Genomic DNA, 21,283 nt, shown 5'->3' with positions numbered 1-21,283 from the left:
AGCTCCCCCTCTGTCGCGGCCCTGTTTACACAAACTTATTTTGGGAAAATTCCACCTCTCCGAACGAGCCATGAACATAAATCACTGAATCTGCAGCTTTGTGGAATGATAGATGCTGTCAGTCACACGCAAACACACACGGCTGCACGCACGTCGCACACCACTCAGCGGCGCACACTGTTTCTAAACCACGCCGACCTCGTAACCGCGAGTTCCCCCGACCCGTATGGCATTGCGTAATGTGTTGCTTTGTTTAGTGTGCTGTGTGTGTGTGTGTGTGTGTGTGTGTGTGGGGGGGGGGGGGGGGGGGGGGGGTATTGAGTATTTCACGAGTAGGTAGGTCTATGTGTTGTTACAGGTGGTTTGTCTTGAGGCATGTGGTTCGTTTTATACAGGCCAAGATTCAGTACAATAGGCCTATTATATATTTCGTTAAATGTCTGTATGGGACGTACATTTTCACGTGTACTTTACTTTGAATATTGCCTTCGTGCGACGCGCCTTGCCAGATACCATTCGATTGTCACGCCGACTATATTGGTCAAAAGTATAACATGTCATTACAATGCATTTTATTTTTTAACTAAATAAGCTACCTTATATAACGATAAACATTAAGAAAAATGTATGAGCCTAAGCTAAGAATTTTCAGCAAACAGAAAGCGTGTAGTCCTTCCACCTTATATTTTCCTGGTACCTGATATATTCATCGTCACCTGCTCCGCCTGTGTTTAATCCTGGAGCAAACTCAATCCACTCGACTGTACCAACCAAGCTTAGAATTGCACATTACCACCCGCTCTTTAAATATTTGCATATTTCTCTCATCAATATAATATAAAGGCCGTAATATCAAAAGCACGGCATTTGACACTCGACACACGCTCTACTCATCTAAGTCCAATTATCGAATATGGACGTGGCTGTTTATTTTATTATGTGACAGCGACACCAGCTGGTAGATTTGTAAGATGTACTTCATGGCCCGAGGTCTTTTTGACTTGAGTCTCCAAAGTGACAGTCGGCGATTTAGCAACAACAACCACATTAAATAAGTAATCATAGTTTATTCCAAATACCTTCAAAATAGCAGGGAGGCACACAGGCTACGAGTATCTGAAGCTAATAAGCCATAAAAGCACCAGATAGACGAGATAACACAAAAAAAGAACATATTTACAAATATAAATTAAACAATTTAACATCTCAACCCTAGGATAGTATCATAACTGAAAATGAGTACGATTGTATTACAATGGTATAAAATTGTAAGAGTAAAAATATTCATAATAAAATGTTTTTTTTAGATGAAAGAAATCAGAACATAACTTAAGATTTACACTGTGGTAGTGCAAGGAATACTGTGAGTAAAAAAATTGAAACTTAAACTATTCACATTCTTGACACCTTTGGTCCAATGAGAACTGAATAAGTGTGGGTGCGTGTGTGTGTGTGTGTGTGTGTATGTGTGTACAACTTCACTTTTTCATTTTCATGCTCACCCCCAGCTAAAGCCACGCTCCTTAGTCTGTTCGACCACTCAAAACACCGTCATCATATGGAAAAATGGCGGATCGAACGCTCTGCAGCCATTTTTTAATCTCTTCATCGGTGTCCTTGCCCATGGGGTTCAGAGATGGCACATGTCTCGAAGCACCCAAACAACTTTGTATACGCGGGGAGGGGGGCGGGGTAACAAAGCACCACTGATGTACCGAACGATATGCTGTGCGGTGTGTGGGGGCGGGGTCACCGAAGCCGTTACCCTCGGCGACGGAGGAACCTCAGTGCTTCCTGGGGTTGAAGAAGCCCACGCTGGTGGGCGACTCCTTGACAGTGACGGTGATGAAGTTGGCCGTGACGTCCGTGACGAACACGTGCTCCAGGAGGGTCCGGGCGGGCCGCCAGTCTGTCTCGCCGTCCAGCCCCGCCGACGCCACCACCTCCCCGAGGCTGGGCCGGTTGCCGGGATACAGGAAGGCGCCGCCGTCGTCGCCGCCGCCGCCGCCGCCGCCGCCGCCGCCGCCGTGCTCCGACTCGCTGCCGCTGCCCCCGCTGCTGCTGCTGCTCTCGTCCGAGTCCCCCGTGCTCAGCTCCTTCAGCGTCTGGCTCTGGCCGCCGTGTTTCCTGTCCTCCTGCCGCCCGCCGCTTCCCCCTGCTCCCGCGCCGCCGCCTCCCCCCTTCTCCAGCCGGCTGTTGGACCTCCCCGGGTGACTGCCTGCTCCCTTGGCGTCCCACCCGACCCCCGACCCCGCCTCTTTGCCCCTCACACGGCTGCCCTGCTCCGCGGCGGCTCCCCCTGCTGGCGGACTGGAGAACTGACCCGAGGCCGGCACAGAGGAGGAGGTGCGCGACTCTTTGGCTCTTTCGCCGCCCTTCCCGACGGGGCCGGAGCTGGTCCTCAGACTCGACCGGGAGGCGGCGTGGCCTCCGGCGCCGCCGCTATTGTTGTTGTTGCCGTGGAGATGGCCGTTGCCATGCTTGGCCACGCTCTGCAGGTTGAGCGCCCGCAGGCTGAGGGCCTGGGTGACTCTGTCCCGCGCCGAGAGGGAGGAGGCGGGAGGAGCGGGGGAGGCGGCCGTAAGCTTGGAGGTGACGGAGGAGGGCGAGGAGTTGTGCTGATGCTGGCCCGCTGCGCCCTCCTGTCTCCTCTGGCCCAGGAGGCAGCGCTGAGAGGAGGAGCCCCCGACGCCTCCCTGGGTTCTCCCGAAGCCGCCCGAGTGCTTGGAACTCCCGTGGAGGCCGGGTACCTCTGCGCCTCCTACCTGATGTTTCAGGGCCGGGGGGCACGTCTTGAGCCCCTCGCCCCGGCCGCTGCCCGTGTCCGACAGGGAGCGCTTCAGGTCCGACGAGCTCTTGCCGTGGGCGGAGGCGGCGGCGGTTTTGCTGTGGAAGGTGGAGGAGTTGGAAAGGGAGCGGTTCGCCCACATGGAGTTGAGGGAGGCCGGCTTGGAGGAGGCCGACTGGGTGAAGGAGCCGGCGGGGCCCTGGGAGCCCGGGGGGGCCACCTCCCGGGACCCCCGGCTCAGCCCCGTGTAGGTGAAGCTGGCCGGCTGGAGGGGCTTCTTCACCCCTGACCTGGACTCCTCCCTAGGGCCGTCCCGGTGGGGCCTGAGGGCCTGCGGCTGCTGGCGCGGTGGAGGAGCGGTGGCCGCAGGGGGAGGCAGCGGAGGAGGGGCGGGTGGGGGGGAGGGAGACGGCCTGCCCTTGGCCTGCCGCAGAGCCCGGAGATCAGGGTGCAGGGGCTTCCTCCCGCGCTTCTTCCGGACAGGGTCAGGTTTGGCCAGGAGGATCTGCGGCCGCTTCTGGGGGCCCGGGTGCAGGGGCCGGGGGCCCGGCTTGGCCTTCTTGGCGCGGTCGTCTTCATCGTCGTCGTCCTCGGAGGAAGACGAGGAGGCGGACGAGGAGAGGCCGGAGGAGGGGGACGAGGAGGTGGGGCTGTCTTTGGCTGAAGGTGCGGTTTCCTGGCAACACAACAGGTTTGATGTTCATTCACGGTACTCTTAATACATGGAGGTCGACAACATTAGACCAGTGGTGTTACTTTGATTTGCTAGTGTTACTATATATTAACTTTTACCAAAGCTACCTGTCCAAAGTGAATTCAGATGTGATTAAGAAGCAAGTAGGGGGTTGAGTATCTTGCTCAAGGATGCCAACAGGGTAGGCTGCAGACGTTTGGGATTGGTCTCGACCCAGTACCTTCAGGCTGGGAGTTAACACACCAACCTCTACACTATCCTGCCAAACTTCTTTAGTAGCTAGTTATTACATTTATGTCAATACAGTATAAACAGACTCTCTGAGGAGTGAGGGCTTACCAATATTTTTCGTGGGCGGCCCCTGGGTCTCTTGCCTTTCTTTTGGAACAGCAGCTCTCTCTCCTGCTCCCTAAAGACAGACATCCCAACCAGAATCCGGACAACATTAACATACAAGATATTTGTTTTGGTGCACGGACCAAGAAACAAAATACAATTTTAGGCATTGTGTATATCAAACACTAGGTCTGTAGTTTTGTAAATAAACACATACAGGTACATTGGTTACTGAAAGTTTTGCACGTCTGCAACACACTTGCATCAAAGGTTGAGTATTAAAGTATTTACAAATGTTATTAGCTGTAATGACAGAAGTTTATATGATGGCTTGAATAACTTCTTTAAAACAGGGTCTTTTGCAAAATGACATTAATGACCCTGCTGAAACACACACACACACACACACACACACACACACACACACACACACACACACACACACACACACACACACACACACACACACACACTCACCTTTTGTGGAAAGCTGCCAGTAACCGAGGGTCCAAGATATTATCTTCTGGCTCCCAGCTATTGTGCCTGAAAACATAAACACAAACATAACAAATGTTTAATCGGGTTGATTGCTTAAAATTGCCTGCAACCTCTGCTACTTAACTCATTGGTTATAACATAACTAAACACATCTGCTTTGTAACTGAGAATAATTGTGAATGCAAATGAGTTGTAGTAGACTAGTTAAAATAAAAGAAGTTATTATTAGCTTTACGGCTAATGAACATAAACAGTGTATTGAAGCGTCCGAATGAATGGTACCACAGCGCAAAGGGCTTCTCATGCATTTACTATAGCGCTATTAAAATAGATTAAAAATAGCCTCTGAATGAGCTTGTTGAATGCATTTAAAAAACGGGAGAGTGATTTAAAAAACACATTCACATTCTCAAGCATTCTTGATCATATGCCAAAATACCATAATCTGCAACGCTGCATAGAAGCACGTTTAATTCACAGCACAAGACATGCTATTTCAAATATAAATGCACAGTTTAATTGCCCTCCATGTAATGCATTTCGTGCTCCTTGTTGTTCTATCGATGGTATCAGCTGCTTGGAGGAGAGCCGAGACTGTCTCTAAATCGCACTCATCCGCGATCGTTATATTCCAGAAGGACTTTAGCCTAAAACCAGCTACTCTGCCCCTCTGGTTGGATATCAATGGCCTAGAGCTATCAATTACAAGGCAAAAAAAAAAAGAGAGCAATGTTATTGTTTCCCTTTTTGTTCCATCTCACGAACGCTAGCCATGTCGGCTAATATAGAAAGGCTAGCTCCTTACTTGGAAGACCACCCTCTCCACTTCACCAGATATTCAAACTTGCCCTGGGAAAAGGGGAAAAAGGTTTGTTAGCCCAAGAAATCAAACAAACACGAGAGTCGGAATTGTTGACGTGTTCCCATCATTATGAGGTTTTCCTACCTTTCTTGGTCGTTTGCTAAGAATGCACTCCGCGTCAAATACCTGCCCTACAGTCACCCCCTCCATTGCTACAGCAGCGCCTCTTTATTTACGAGTAGAAAGAGGTGCTGTCGACGGTGTGTCCCAGCACGGCCGCCGTACCCGTCTGCATTTAGTTCTCCTTTTTTTTGTTTTGGTCCCACTGATGCCCTCCCTAGTTTTACACCAAGAATGTAAAAACGAACTTATATAATATATAGTATTACCTAGAACAACTAGCATGTTGAATAAAAACCAAGTGTTTATGAGCCAAATATTCATTTTTTACAACGGTGTGATGTCCTTATGGCTTTATAATTAGATCAACTATTTGGTAACTTGGTTGCGTCAATCGTTATAACTCAAACAGTAATAATAATATGAGTTAATAGTTTGGTGCTATATGTAGTAGACCTATGCCTTTAATTTATCATCTCCTTGACTGTTTTGGCCTTGTTTTAAGTCGGGATAAGTGAACATTTCTTTAAAAAGTTAAATTATATATTCTTATGGTCGTTGTCCAATGGGTGTACCCTTGAAAAGTAACACTTAATGGCTCTAAAACCCTTACTGGGTACCTAGACCAGTTGATTTTGGCTCCACCTCCTAAAAACGATTTGTTTATTAATAAAGTCGCAAGATTTCCATAGTAAAAAATGGAAGCAGATATAATTTCATTTAATTTCTCTTTATTATGATTTGAAATCCCAGCAAAGGCAATCTTCAATGATTTAACTTTCATAATAGACAGACCAGTAAACATCCGCAGATCAATATAGTTATTTTTTATTATAATGCATATTGTATAGAGTGGATGACAATCCCAGCGTCCAGGCATTCATGTTATACTTCATTCCAAGTTGCTGTTGTTTTTTGTTGTCTCTGACGGAACGTCAGCAGAGCATTTTGGATTTTTCTGCCTGGGTAGGGTCAAACAGAGTCAGAGGATTCTTATTTAATATTGCAGTGGTTAGGGGTTGGACTCCCAACTGAAAGGATCTTGTTCAAACTGCAATGTACTCAATCTATACAGTTAATACAGTCATTGCATTGATTAACTTTACATCACAGGGTCCTGTAACAGTTTAATTAGGCAAGTAAGTACAGTGTAGTAAGCACTGTAACAGCATGTACTTAATATGTTATAACGTTATGGAACAGCATGTTACTGCACAGTGTGGTTAGGTTTTAGGGGGTTAGGGTTAACTTTAGGAAAAGGTGAATAAAGCGAGTTCCACACTAATCCTAACGACACTGCGCTGTTACAGGCGGTTCCATAACGTTATAACATGAGAACTACACACTGTTAAAGGTTGTTACATTTCTTATTACATATGCATCTATATATTTCCCACATCTCCCATCTAAACATATATATATATATATATATATATATAGATATATATATATATATATATATATATATATATATATATATATATTGCAATTACACAGTAACAAGGACACTGTCATGTCAAATGTTACCCAATCCTCTTACTTGCGTCCTTGGAAGCTGATTGCGCTGTTGGTATTTTCGGTGTATACATGGGCTCCTCCCTAATGTTCCCCAGATTGACCCTCCATTCGCTCCAGTCCACCTCCTCCACTCTTTAGACACCATCATAGAAAACAATCAGTAAGTTAGGGTTAGGGTTAACCCTCTTGGTAATATATGTCTAAATCAGTGGTGCCAAACCTATTTGGGGATAAAGACATACCATGATTCTAACAATAAAATGCTAAGCGATGGCTCAAGAACTTGTATTACATTGATAATGAATCCATAAAAGCAAATCATGAAGAGTAAAAATTATATTGTAAACTTGAAAAACGTTCGGTATTGTATTGTATTGTATTGTATTGTATTGTATTGTATTGTATTGTATTATATTGCCTCACTGGCTCCACTCAAAGCATGGTTGGGAATATCAAATCCAACAACATTTCACTGCACATCCATAGCCTAGCTTACAAACGTAACCTATAAGTTGCAGAAACGACCACAATTATCAAGAAAGAAACCTGGAGAAGGAACATAGAAGAGGGATCCATCCTTCTAGTGATGGTTAGGAGTGCATTTAGGCCATGAAAAGAAAAAAATTCTAACAAGTTCAAAATCAATCATGACAGTGTTCTAATTCCTAGTAGGGTTATCTGGCACACTGAAAGTGGGATCATACATTTTTGGAAATCAAAGAGTCTGTTCAACATGTGATTTTGATGCCTGATAAGCTTACTTTTCCGGTTTAATGTGTTCTTGTATCAACCAGAACTAATGGTCGATTTTTGATACATTCAAATCATCATTCATGCAGTTTCAATATAGATATACTTATCGATATTTTGCATATTTTATATAATTTCTTCAATGCGATCTTTCAATGTATATATCTATTACAGACGTTCTATCAGACTTTGTTATAGTCCACCGTTCTTCGTGGTGATGTGCTTGAGAGGCGGCACCAGGGCTGACGATGCAATCAAAGTAAAGAAGCTGGTGAGGAAGGCCAGCTCTGTGGTGGGGCTCCACAGCCTGGAGGGGTTGAGGGAGAGGAGGAGCACGACGAAGTCTTCATTTCCAAGCAGTTGCCGATAGTGTCTGGTCGTTTTTTTCAGGGGCCACCCCAACTGAAGTAGGCACCCCATGCCACTGCATGGCTCACATGTTGGGAACCTCTGGTGTTAAGGAATGTGTGCGCGTGTGTGTGTTTGTGTGTGTGGGAGACAGGACCTGACCTGAAGCACCAGCGCCGGCCCTGTTCGTTGGACATGCCGCCCCCGGACAGGTCCTTCTCCACCCCGGACCGTAGCCTGCTCCTCACACACCGAGGGAGACCCCACTCCAGGTCCAGCGTGGTGATGGCCCTCTGGTCTCCCACGCACACGCACGGGACGGCGCACACACACATATGAAACCACATACAAACACTCACACACATAAGGAATGAATGCACGGAATAGAGGAACACAAACACACAAACATACACACACATACCCACGTGTACACATACACACATGCACACACACAAACATACACACATATATGAGGAATGCATACACGTAACAGATGTACACACACACACACACACACACACACACACACACACATACTCGTATACAGACGCACACATGCACACAGACGCACACACACTCACATATGTAAGGAAAGCATGCACAGATACAGATTTACACACACACACACACACACACACATATTTAACGAAAGCATGCACAGATACAGATTTACATCCACACATAAACACACACACACACACACACACACACACACACACACACACACACACACACACACACACCAGTGAGGGCCAGTACGTTTTCAGTTATGCAGTTTGGGGGTCAGGTTGCAGTTTGGTGGTCAAATCCATTAACTTGTGGCATGTGTTCATTTTGGACCCACCTGTAGCTTCCAGATGCGGGTGTTCTCCTTGGCGGTGGCCTCCACCGTGTGACTCATCAGGGCAATAAGCATGTTGAAGAGCAGGACGTAGGTGAGCACAATGTACCCAATCAGCAGCAGGTACAGCAACTCCTTATTTCTATAGCTGGAGCAGTAATAGGAAACAGGCTGGTTATAAGAGTTGCTGTGGTGGTTCTCTTTAGGCTGTTGCTTCTCCCAAACCATGGACCCAGAAGTGGGAACCAACAGCAGTGGAGCATGTAGGCTGAGGGATGGTCGCAATAAAGGGGGATTGAAAGGGCAATACTGTATTGAAGAACAATATATAGATAGAGATACATATCAGCCATTGTTTCTAGCAATCACAGCAGATTGTAGGGTGAAAATGCGATGTTTTCCGATGATATAACAAAGAGATACTAAAATGAAAAGTTGAATATGGAAAATAAAGTGGTTTTGAAGGCATCAATTATTATTGTTCTACTTCTTTCTTATGCCAAGTCTTCCAATCCCGATGGTGAGCTTGAAGAGCTCCAGGGCGGTGTAGGTGATGGCCTTGATGTCCAGCCCTGTGCAGTCCGTACAGCGCAGAGGCGTCTTCCCGGTCCCCGTCCACCTGGGCTGGTCTGTGAGCATGGTGACTATAGCTGGGGAGGGACGGGGGCAGAGGAGGAGAGCATCCATCACATCAGGGCAGCTGCTCCACAGGCTCTGAACTCACCTGTGTGTTTTGGTGGATCTTAGCTTGTTGGGTTTGGTTCTCGAATGTGAGATGTTCTGTGTCTGTATTGACTACCTGGTTGGAGCGCTGAGGTGCCTTCTTTCCTAACCTTGGGTTAAATCATTGTTGATGTAGAGACTGTCATAGCTGCACTATATGCAAGTTGGCATCCCTGTACGTTGAATTATTAAAGATGCTTCCAGAAGATGATTGTCACATTGAGCCGCTACTTCCTCACTCTGATGCTATCAGCAGTTATCCATATAAATATATGTATATATATATAGATAAAATCTCATTTTTGGCATATTTGTTTTGAAATACTTTGAGATATAATGGAAACTGAAGATGAGATGAAAACTATCTGCGAGTTGGACACTGAAGCTAATGCAGAGAATGCAGAGAACCTGTGGCAAAAATAAGCATTCCAGCAGCACTACTAAAATATCCATAATCAGAAAAATCACACAATTCTATTTATATATATATATATATATATATATATAGCCGGGGCAAACATTTGCATACCAGCACCAGCACTAAAATAAGCATACTCATATAAATCAGTGCATCGACAATCATATACATATACTGTGCGTCTTAATTGTATTTCCTTTGTGGCGGTTACCACCAGCCAGGGGCACCTGCGGAGAAGCCAGAGAGGAAGACGACGTAGATGAGGAAGAAGGGGATGATGTCACCAGTGATGACCTTGTGGAGCAGACAGAGAGAAGGTATGAGGTGTTGCATGACACAAACCATGGCAACCAATGACACTCATGAGTCCTGCACAAGGTTTTGCCCCTCTTTTGGCGCTTTGAAACCTTTTTCATTTGAGATTGATTGTTTTTTAGCTTTTATGAGCTGCCTAACGTTTTTACACTCAGCTGTGGTGCTATGAGATTCAGTGGTTGGAGTCATAGCTCTCTGGGTCCAAATCTAACACACACTACAATATGATGCAATGTTTTATATGATCATTCCAAAGGGGATTTTCATCATGTGAACATAGATTAATACTTTATGCCTGGCTTTAAGTTTGAGGTTCAATTATAAACACTGTAAAGTGTTAATAATCTAGCAATGTTTTTGTTCCCTTTACCCAAACACCCATATACACATGTACACGGTGATGTATTGTGAACTATGAGAGCCTAAACCAGCCTAAGTGCTTCCCCTCTCGTAGCAGTAGTGGCAGATATAGGCTGTGTTTGCATCATGGCACATACACCCATATATATATTCGTCATACTCCTATCTAGAGAGTACCTTCTGTATCATGACGCTGTAGACGCCCATGTGTTTCAGGCCCCTGGCGAAGTAGAGCAGGTTGACCCAGCCCAACACCATGCTGAGAATCAGGAAGCTAAGGAACTCTAGGCGGCGTTGGAAATGAATTTGAAGCAGGGCCAGAGTCAACGACAACAGGAAAAGAACCCCCTGAGTTGAGCTGCAGGAAAAACATGGACAAACACACACACACACGCACACACAGACACACACACACTCTCACACACATACGCACGCACACACACACACACACACACACACACACACACACACACACGCACACACGCACACACTCACACACACACACAAACACACATACACACACACACACACACACACACACACGCACACATGCACACACATACATGCATGTGCGTTATTGTCATTATGAATTTTCATAATTTCAATATTAATTCATTAATTTAGTATACAATAAATGTATTCCCAAAAAGTGGTAGCCAAAGTGCAAGAGCTTTGTCTTTGGAAATAATAGTACTATTGCCATTATGTAACATTACCATGTCAACAAATAAACCAAATAGGAATGAACTTACAACAAGACATCATAGTAGCCATCTACCATGAATGTGCTTAGTTTTGGACGCTTTCTCATCAAGTCAAGGATCTACAAATAGAAAACCAAAAACCTGTTCACATTTTATAATCGTTGTAAGCTTATAACAAACAGATGCTTAGGCTAAGCATGTGCTTTCATCCAAAGATAATTATACAGTTCACTAAGGAGCAGGTAGAGTTGAGGCATCTCATGGGTGCCTACAGGTATCATGCCGACATCACCCCAGTTCCTTTTTGCTGGGAGTCAAACTAGCTACTAGAATGCCATTCCCTTCCTGAATAAATACTCAATTGAAATCAGAGTCAAATCATTCCTTTACTTACCCCTCGGAGGAAGAAGTAAAGTGATGCTATGACTGTAATCAGAAGGAGGAAAGGGAACGCGTAATACACGGTCTCCCCTAGGAAACTTGGCTGCAGGACAGAAAGTATCAACAGAGGTGTTTAACTACTCAGAAACAATGCTACAGATGTATTTCTATGATATGTATTTATTGATTAATTTATGAATGTTTTGCAATACATTTGAATATATAATGTCTTTATTGTGTGTATTTATTCTGAAAAAACGCATCATTATCTGAAAAAGTCTACAAGGTCTTCTGGCCTTTACCAAACACTCCAATTTAGCCACTTTTGTACTCCAAATAATTCACCAATGGACTACAATTTCTGAGTCTAATATGGCTGCCAGATTACAAGGACCCTAAGAACATAGTTCTTATCCTCACAGAGGTTATCACGTAGGCGATGGTGGTGAAGGCCCCGAGGTAGACCAGGTAGACCAGGAAGTGGAGCAGGAAGAGACGGCCTGCGAATTGGTTCCACTTCTCGTTCAGCAGGCCACACAGAGGCTCCACCTGCAGCAGGTCCAGACGCCTCTGCAGAACACACACGCACGCAAACACACACATACATACATGCAAATGCAAGCACACACACACACAAAAGATATTAAAGATATTAGATAAAATGAAAATAATTACATTGTTGTTTCGATATGTTTTTTTCAACGCCTTCATCCAAATCAATTTACAGTGACTTGCTAACCTCTTGGTTGAGAGTCAAATACCCTATACGTCAAATGTGACAATATCGTCCACTATTACTACATCAACCATCAATCAAATCAACACTCCGTAGTACTAGACTCTCCCAGTGACACCAGCCATCACTATGACAAGTTCACCAAAAGGGAGTCAGAGCAGACATCAACATAAAACAAATCAGCAATAGAGCGCATTCGTTCCCTTTTGTTCCCAGTGCTATTTTATTCATGCACCTGCTCAACTGCACCAATCGTCAACATGCTCCAACAAGACATGTGAAGCCCTTTGATAAAGATCCACGGATGCAATTTGATCTAGCAGTAGTAGAAGTAGTCATATTGTCAAGCAGCTCTTCAGAAGAGAGACCTTTCAACTCACAGGGTTGTCGCTGCCATAGACCACCAGCTCCAGGATGGAACTGTCGTCATCGTAGGTGTCCAGGGACTGCAGGTCGTACAGGGAGCAGCTGATGGGTCCGTACGCCCACTCGGTGAACTTGCGGGACAGGTGCTTTGTGTCCTTGTTCTTGAACTCCCTTTGGAGGAGGTGCTTGAACAGCTGTGTTGGACAGAGAGGGAGACAGACGTCTCCATTCGAGAGAGTGTGCAAGGTAACCAGAGCAGAAAACATTAAAATCGTCTTATATAACCTCTGTTTCCGCTTAGTTTTTTTGCTACCGTTCAGTACCTGCCACGTCCGTCTGCACATGTTTTAACCATCCCAAGACTGAGGGATCCCTCTTCTGTGTTCCTTCACAAGGAACACAATTCCTTTCGATTTGTGGAGTGTTTCCTTTTCCAGGTGAGGCATAGTTCAACTTTTTGTGCTTTTTTAAAGTATGTTTAACATGTACTTTTAAAAAGTGTACTGCACAATAGATATCATTAAAGGGACACTTCACCCATTTGCATTAAGCTTTTTATTGTTAGAAACCCAGTCATATTTTTTTATGGTCTTGCATCATTCCCTCATTCGACACAGTATTCTTTTTCACCCATTTCCTCCAAATTGTGTGGGTCACCTGTCGTGTACCCGAACTCGTGCAGGACTCTGGCCGAGATAACCCCCACTACAAGTCTTTACTTGTTGTGGAGGTACCAGAGACGTCCGAGAACCCGACACAGTCTTTAATTAATAATATCATCTGGAGGCTCACACAGCTTTTGGCCATGTTTTATAGATACCTATATATTATATTATTTAGATATAGAGCTCCGGGAGTCCGCAAACGGCAACAATCACATGCCACAGGGAGTGAACGCTGATTGGCTGTTATGTTACGTTCCTCAGGGAGTGAACGCTGATTGGCATTGTGGGAGTTGTCGTCTTCAAATCACAAGCGCCAAAAAGTCACTGTCTGCATTTTCTCTGTCAAGAAGTCCCCAAATTAGAAATTTACGTTACTATTCGACTACATATATGACCCACTTTCAATACAGATTCATGTCTCCACCGGTGAAATTCTCCTTTAAGTTCAACTTCAGTATACTCAAAGATACTGGTACTGCATTGTACTGTAAAGTGTTAAAGGTCCCATGGCATACTACTTTATGGATGCTTTAATATAGATATTAGTGGGTCCCAAACACAGTATTTGAAGACGTTCCCGAAATTCAGCCGTGGTGCAGAATTACAGCCACTACGAGCCAGTCGCACATTGAGCCCAAATGCGCCATTTCGGTGTCTATAGCTTTAATGCAAATGAGGAGGAGAGAGGCGGGTCAAGGAGGAGGGTGGGGGTGTGGCCCTGAGCAGCTTGCAGCCACGGTACCATGCGCTGTTTACAGTGGATGTATCGCAATGGCGAGGCACACACAGCCTTTAGCCGTGTTCTGTAAATATTCTAGAACACACGGGAGTCCTGGAGCTCTATATCTAAATAATATCATATTATACATAGATATATATATCATATAATATATATTATCACGGCCAAAAGCTGTGTGAGCCTCCAGACGATATTATGAATCTGAAACGACCGCGTCGGGTTCTCCGACGTCTCTGGTTCTTCCACGTCCATATCAATCTGAAGTAGACTGAACCACGACATGGAGGAGAAAGGGATTGTTGACCGTGGTTGTCTCCCGCCGGAGCCTCACTGCCGAGGAAGACACGCCGGAGGAGGAGGCATGGAGGAGAAAGGGATTGTACTTTGGAGCTGAGCTGCCGGACTGCCGCCGAGCTACCCCCGCCAGACTTTTCAGCTCTCGGCGGACACCGCCGGAGCAGCCGGAAAGCTTTGGCGGCAGTTCAGCTCCCGGAGTACACCGCGGGAGCTGCCGAACTGCCGCTGAAGCTTCGGCGGCGGCCGAACGGCTTCGACAGCGGCAGTCCGGCAGCTCCGGCGCGGGGAGCTCGGAGGCAGTCCGGCAGGTCTGGTGGGGGGAGCTCGGAGGCAGTCTGGCAGCTCAGCACCCGGATTACAATCCCTTTCTCCTCCATGTCGCAGTTCATGGACTTCAGAGAGTCATGGCCAAAGTTCCTTTCCCCCAATTCTTCTCAACCATGGCCGAGATATCCCCCACTACGAGTCTTTACTTGTTGTGGAAGTGCCAGAGACGTCAGACGCAGTCTTTATGATTCATAATATCATCCGAGGCGCACATAGCTTTTGGCTGTGATATTAGATATAATATTATATAAATACCCATATATAATATTATTATTATTATATTATATTATATTATATTATATTATATTATATTATATTATATTATATTATATAGATATAGAGCTCCAGGAGTCCGCAAACGGCAACAATCCCTTCTCCTCCATGCTGTGGTTATGTCTGTCAGCTCATTGGTCAATGGGCAGCAGCTCATTTGCATTAAAGCTATAGACAACAGAAACAGCGCATTCTGAAGGGACTGAAACAGAGGGGATTAGCGCTAGGCAAGATTTTTTTTCCTAAAAGCTATATCCAGCATACAGCTTCAAAAACATGTTTTCTGGAACTCAAATACTATGTTTACTTGCTGTGAAAACGCCATAATATGTCTCCTTTAAGTGCACTGTTTTGAGTGTATTGTAAATTATATGTAAGTGTACTTTGAAAAAGTGTACAAAATTACAAATACTTACAGTGGTAATTAAGTGTACTTTATTTAATTATTTTCAAGTCCTTTGTAATACACTGCTTTATAAAATTGTATCTCAATTTCCCTTCATTAGAAGTGCCTTTAAGTATACTTACATGAAGTTAACTTTAATGTTAGTTCATTTTAAGCTGTATTTCAGTGTACATAGAAAAGGTACGCTAAATAGATTTAAATACTTAAATCTATTTTGCCAAAAGTGTTTTGTAGTACACTTACATGAAGAGTACTTTATTCTAAGTAAGTTTTAAGTTGTACTTTAGTTCACTTCAAATATATATACTTAATATCAAATACTCAGTAGTAGTGTTTTAGTATACGTATAATAGGTGTACGTTATTTGCACCGCTGGTAAGTGCATAGGTCTGAACTGTCACTGTCACATATTAATGCAATAAGACTTGCTACAGTACTAAGTAGCATCGAAACTTCTCAGTTCAAACAATGCCAGCATTCTATACTTTTTGTACCCAGATTTTATTTGGCATAAAAGCGTTGGTCATCTTTACCTCCACCTTGCCCGTCTTGGCGGCCAGCTTCAGGGGGGTCAGCCCCTGCTTGTTATTTATGGACTCCAACCTCCAGTCCGAGTTGACCTTGGCGGTGGCGAGCAGGATGTGGTCATACATTGCTGTGATGAACCTGGTGTTGTCCTGGCTGTTGTCATCCGCCACCATCACCAGGGCGTGCAGCACCGTGTTGCCATGGGAGTCCTGCTCCACGACGCTGGCCGACGCGCCCAGCAGGAAGTCCACCAGCTCAGGTTGGTTGGTGCAGGCAGCCAGGGACAGAGGCAGCTCCCCTGTAGCGGAGGCAGTCACTGGCAACGTGTTGTTGTTGTTTTGCGGCGGTTTTTAGGTGGTAGTAGCTCGTCTTTTACATCAAATTCACCCCTTTTGACCAATTTAGAAATTGTAGCTACACTTGAGACCTACACTTTGTGAGAACCAAACTGGTATCAACCTAAAAAAGTTTACAAAATGTAATGTTATTATTTTGGCTACGATGCACTCTGTCCCGATTAGAAATTTGATCGTTCTCCATTGTTTCTCCAATATTGATTATCTTCTCAGCCTCTCGGATAAAAGCAGCTGCTAGTCGGCAACATGAACATGTCATAAACGATGGTAAGTGACATTTCCTGCCTCTAATTGTGGTGCACTTAAAACCACTCATAGGTTTTAATAATATAAAAATAATATAATAATAATAACCCAAATAATTTCACACACATGGATCATACACTGATCTCTCTGTAGCATCACACTATAATGTTAATGAAACATTATTATGATGTATAATCTAATGTCAAATTCATGCTCTCACCAAAGTAGAAGCTGGGATCAGAGCTGTCTGGCTGGAACATTCTTCCACAGGCTTTGGCGTGGAGGTCTGCTCCCTTCTCCACCAGCTTCTTCACATAATACATGTTCCTTCTCTCGATGGCAATGTGGAGAGCCGTTTGACCTACAGGTGAGGTTTTTATGGAGTTCAAACCGTTAAGGAAGTATAAACTGTACATTATTATTCCCAGATGGGAAATACTGGATTATTTATCACATGAATCATTAATAATAATTAAAACACATTTTAATCTGATCTGAATTGCTGAATTGAATGACACTTTATTCATATTGACTTATTAACCTTTGTAGAAGTCGCTTGTATAGGATGAGTTGATAAATATCTGGATGTCTCCCATGTCCTCTGCAATGTTCAGCAGGCAGTCCACCATCTCATTCTCCCCACTGCTCACGTTCAGCAGAGCCTTCATCAGGGCTGTCTTCCCATGGGACTGATCTGAGGATTCAAGGGACGTTATTCACGGTACTTTCAAGATTCAATGTTCTTACATCTCAGTTATAATGTGTAGAAACTTGTGACTATTACTTTTGTTTTATATTACATAACCGTAATAAACAAATCAATTGATAAATTCAAACATTAATACTAAAGAATACCATCCACTCAGTTCTTCCAGAGTTTTAAATCTACTGAACGAAAAGTTGACAAAAAAGGGTTATCCTAGGCCTACTTACACAGTGAGTGAGAGAGTGGTTTCATGGTCTTATACAAGTAGTTCTTCAGTCCATGCAGCCTCTCAACATCGCCGCTGGCCACAATTTCAAACAGCTTGTCGATGTCAAAGCTTTCCGTGACTTCAGCACTATGGAAAATCAGTCAATCCATCAAACAATTATTATCGCATTGTTTATGTGTAGGGTTTTGCATTGTTTGTCTGACATGCTTGTTGACAAATAGGAAATTAATATTTATTGACGCTTCTTCTTACCCTTCTAGGAATTAATAATCTGTCTATCAAAAAGATCAACTCTAAATTAATACATATATAATTGATCAACTAATCATTGTTTCAATTTATGTTTCAATCCATCCTGTCAGAATGGCACAATTAACAATTAATCTATAGATGAATCCATATATAAATACAGTTGATCAGGCAAGCAATAAATTAAGGAAAAAATGAATCCTTATTCTAATCGATGGACACATCCAGTATTAAATTCACCATCCAATCAATCAATTTATCAACAGTCTGTACTCTATAGTATATCTATAGTCTGTACTCTATAGTAGTCAGCCTGCTATTTTCCATCTACAACTATGTTACCTGTGTCTAATCATCGTAATAACCTATGAGTGAGAACATTGGGTTCTGCGGTTCTTACGAGAGAGCATCTGGGTTGAGGTTTCTCCATCTGGACTCCAGCTGCTCCTGGTTGTCAGAGTCCTTGGGGGACTTGGCGGTCCGCATGCAATTCATGGTCAGGGAGGACAGGATGGAGGCCGTCCTCTGCTTCTGCCACTGCATCTGCCACCGCCTCCGCACCCGCGCCCTCACCTCGGCCCGCTGGTCGTCCAGCTCCTTCTGCCCCTCCTCAGGGTCTGGGACCAGGTCCTCCTGTCTGCAGCTCTCCGGAGAGCTGCTCGGCGCCTCCGTGATCTCGTCCGCAGCGGGCCCCACGACCCCCCGCCTGGAGCCCGCAGCGGCCCTCTCCGGGGGGGCGGCACCCCCTCGGTCTGAGACCGGGAGACGGACCTCCGGCGGAGCACCCCCCTCAGACCCCAGAAGGTTGTCGCTGGTGCCTGATTGGTTCATTTTGTGTAATACTGGAGGGAAAAGGACACAGAAGGCAAGAAGATGTTGTCTCACATGTCACACATCGTCTTTTGTGGTCGTTCCCACTGGATTGATGAAGTCAGTCAAAGTCTTTGTGATACCGCCTGTATCCAGGATACAGCAGACAAACATGAGGGACAAGTTAGCCTTTTGTAAATATATGGGATGAATCTTATATGAAGACCACTAATAATTATTATGTTAATAACAATAATACATGATTAATCAAGCAGTGAGTATGAATAGAAAATATATCAAAGCAGTTCTTGCTTGCAGTTCTGAGAACTACAAAAAAGTATAAATATGCAGTACAATTACATAACATTATCTATAATTTATAAAAGCATATAAAAATAAAAAAATATTCTTCTTACCTGTTTTTATTTTTATCTTCTCAGAACTTCAACACTGGGCTACAAAACTCCACATATCAATCCAACAGCATTGTGCCCTATCATCCTCTTTCAGTAAATGTATTTATCTGCTTGTGTTGGGGGTGTGCTCAACAATCGTTTAGTCCATTAAAGAGTGTTTTGTGCTGCTGGTTAGGAGGAGTGTGTGTGTGTGTGTGTGTGTGTGTGTGTGTGTGTGTGTGTGTGTGTGTGTGTGTTGTGTGGCCAATGTGTGTGTGTGTGTTTGCACCCAGTTTTTGTCTGTGTGTGTGTGTGTGTTTTTGCACCCAGTGTGTGTGCGTGTGTGTGTCCTTTTAGGGAGGTGCTGGTGGGAGTCTGAGACCTGACTTGTCAATTATCAGTCTTTATGATAATGCAAAGACAATTAAGGCGCTCTAATGGACAGCAAAATAAGATACTGGGGCTCTACATCTGACCACACCAACACACACACACGCACACACACACACACACACACACACACACACACACACACACACACCCGTCTGTTAGGGTGCATCAAAATGATCATTTCTAGCATATTGATCTGGCTGGGTGCTCAAAGTGTTCCATTTCATGTTGTTACAACACATGCAAAATATTTTTGCTGCGTGGTGATCTAGAGGTGCAACAGCACATCAACTTTAACGACTTAAAGGGGTTACCAGCATCCATTGAAGGTATCTCTCTCTTGATCCAACAAGTAAGTACTCTATTCTGAATATTGATGTCTCTAAATTATGATCATGTTTATTGAGAGCAGCACTGTACTTGATTAATTTATAAATCAAAATGTTCAAAGCTGGATGATTTACTAGCTCACCTATTTACACTAATAGTACAGTAGCTAGCTACTCAAGTTTCTATCATCTTGTTCTTGCTGTTCTTAGTTAGACCATGTTAATATTTGTAGGCCTATGCATGGTTTGTCTATATAGTCTATATTTAAATATACATTTATATATATAGATATAGTGTTGTTTGTCATCTCATTGTAGAAACTAGCTCTTTAATAAATTATTTTGTGGTTTTTCATGGTTAAACCACTTAACATTTCCAGGCATTCTATTCCCTCAAAGCCTCATTTCCTGCCACAGTATCCAGCTCTCACAAAGTGCAGCCCTCGCTCTTAGGCACCGACCCTTGCAGCCGCAGGCTGGTCTTTGCTTGGCTGTGGCGCATTCCGCAAGCCAGGTGCTCCAGTGAGGCTGGAGCTCGACAGGTGGACGCAATGGAGAACAGGCTGGATGCCAAATTCCCGCTGTGTTCTCCTAACGCAGAGGAGCATTAGGAGAAAGAAAAAAAAGGACATTGCTTTGCTGGCTGACATGAAGGGCGACAGAGTGGCCGAGTTTTGAGCGTTTGATGCCAAGCTGCCATCCAAGGTGAAGCGGGGACATGAGCGTGAAGCTTGGGCAGCAGCCTGGCAGGCACGCTTTACGTAGGGGCAGCCGGACATGACTGCGACGTCCAGCGCAGCGGTGTTGGAGGGCGGAAGTGATGAGGATAGCGACGCAGATGAAACTGCCGCTCCGGGGGCTGAAACCACACCATCCCGGAAGCTTAAGAAGACTGGCACCTCATTCTACATTCCACCTATCATCCTCAGCCAACCGAGTCTTGTTTCACTTTGCTACATGGTGAAGATCACGCCAATGCAGCCGACTACCCTCAGGCGCAGCCTGATTGCAGCGTCAGGTGGCAATTGGACAGGGATTTCCACATCCTACGCAACAGCAGACCAATCCCACAGCCGAGTGCTGTAGGCCATCGGTGAGGAACACCACAAGCAGTAGGTACCACCTCCCATGTGCACCCTGCTCTGGGAGCGCAAGGTGACGCCGAAGCGCAGCAACGTGCACCAGTTGCAAGAGCCTCTGACTGTGGTGGTCGGAGATGCGGCTACCACTGCGTCAAACACAATCTCATCATGGCAGACTGCATTGCCATGCAGCTCTCACTGCGTCAAACACTGCTCTGGTCTGGGTGCTGGCACCACATCAATGAGTTAGTTAGTTATTTAGTTTCTTTATTGTCCCCAAGGGGATAATTGTTTTCACACAGTCAAGTCAAGTTGGTTTCAGGGCAGCATACATTTGGAAATACACAACACAGTGTAGCAACACTGTGAGGCACACAGATAACAAATAAACTATTTTCTCACATATATAACAGATAACAGATAAACTCTCTTCCCATATTTACCACAGAAAAACATGTAGACAGAAATAAACATGACATGGAAAAAATACAGTGATGAAAGATCTACATATTTTTGTTCAGTGCTATGATAGCTGAGGGGACAAAACTTATTTTAAAA

General features: G+C 44.6%; 2 protein-coding genes across 2 annotated transcripts; both read right to left on the bottom strand.

The window, feature by feature from the left end:
• Positions 1-1,104: 1,104 nt before the first annotated feature.
• LOC307090740 (chromobox protein homolog 2-like) lies at positions 1,105-5,334 on the bottom strand. The gene is made up of 5 exons (XM_079757503.1): positions 5,263-5,334; positions 5,122-5,165; positions 4,296-4,361; positions 3,822-3,891; positions 1,105-3,464 (listed from the first exon to the last, which is right to left on the bottom strand). Exons 1-5 carry the CDS (start codon positions 5,326-5,328, stop codon positions 1,785-1,787), a joined length of 1,926 nt encoding a protein of 641 aa, XP_079613629.1. The 5' UTR covers positions 5,329-5,334; the 3' UTR covers positions 1,105-1,784.
• Positions 5,335-6,123: 789 nt separating this feature from the next.
• LOC307090247 (transient receptor potential cation channel subfamily V member 1-like) lies at positions 6,124-18,550 on the bottom strand (the record flags this gene model as incomplete). Its single annotated transcript, XM_079756822.1, has 16 exons — positions 6,124-6,200; positions 6,779-6,888; positions 8,017-8,147; positions 8,699-8,843; positions 9,183-9,345; positions 10,064-10,130; positions 10,689-10,869; positions 11,264-11,334; positions 11,610-11,699; positions 12,017-12,166; positions 12,713-12,892; positions 15,939-16,231; positions 16,756-16,896; positions 17,077-17,229; positions 17,469-17,596; positions 18,120-18,550. 16 exons carry the CDS (start codon positions 18,548-18,550, stop codon positions 6,124-6,126), a joined length of 2,511 nt encoding a protein of 836 aa, XP_079612948.1.
• Positions 18,551-21,283: the final 2,733 nt, after the last annotated feature.

Source organism: Pollachius pollachius, assembly GCF_949987615.1.
Source record: "Pollachius pollachius genome assembly, chromosome: 19".
Classification (NCBI taxonomy): Eukaryota; Metazoa; Chordata; class Actinopteri; order Gadiformes; family Gadidae; genus Pollachius; species Pollachius pollachius.
This window is presented reverse-complemented; position numbering and strand designations above follow the sequence as displayed.

Coding starts and splice junctions, on each gene's coding strand:
- LOC307090740 (XM_079757503.1), bottom strand. CDS start 5,328: ATGGAGGGGGTGACTGTAGGGCAGGTATTTGACGCGGAGTGCATTCTT. Junction 5,166..5,262: donor TTAGCAAACGACCAAGAAAG/GTAGGAAAACCT, acceptor CCCTTTTCCCAG/GGCAAGTTTGAATATCTGGT. Junction 3,465..3,821: donor GCCGCCCACGAAAAATATTG/GTAAGCCCTCAC, acceptor TTGTGTTGCCAG/GAAACCGCACCTTCAGCCAA.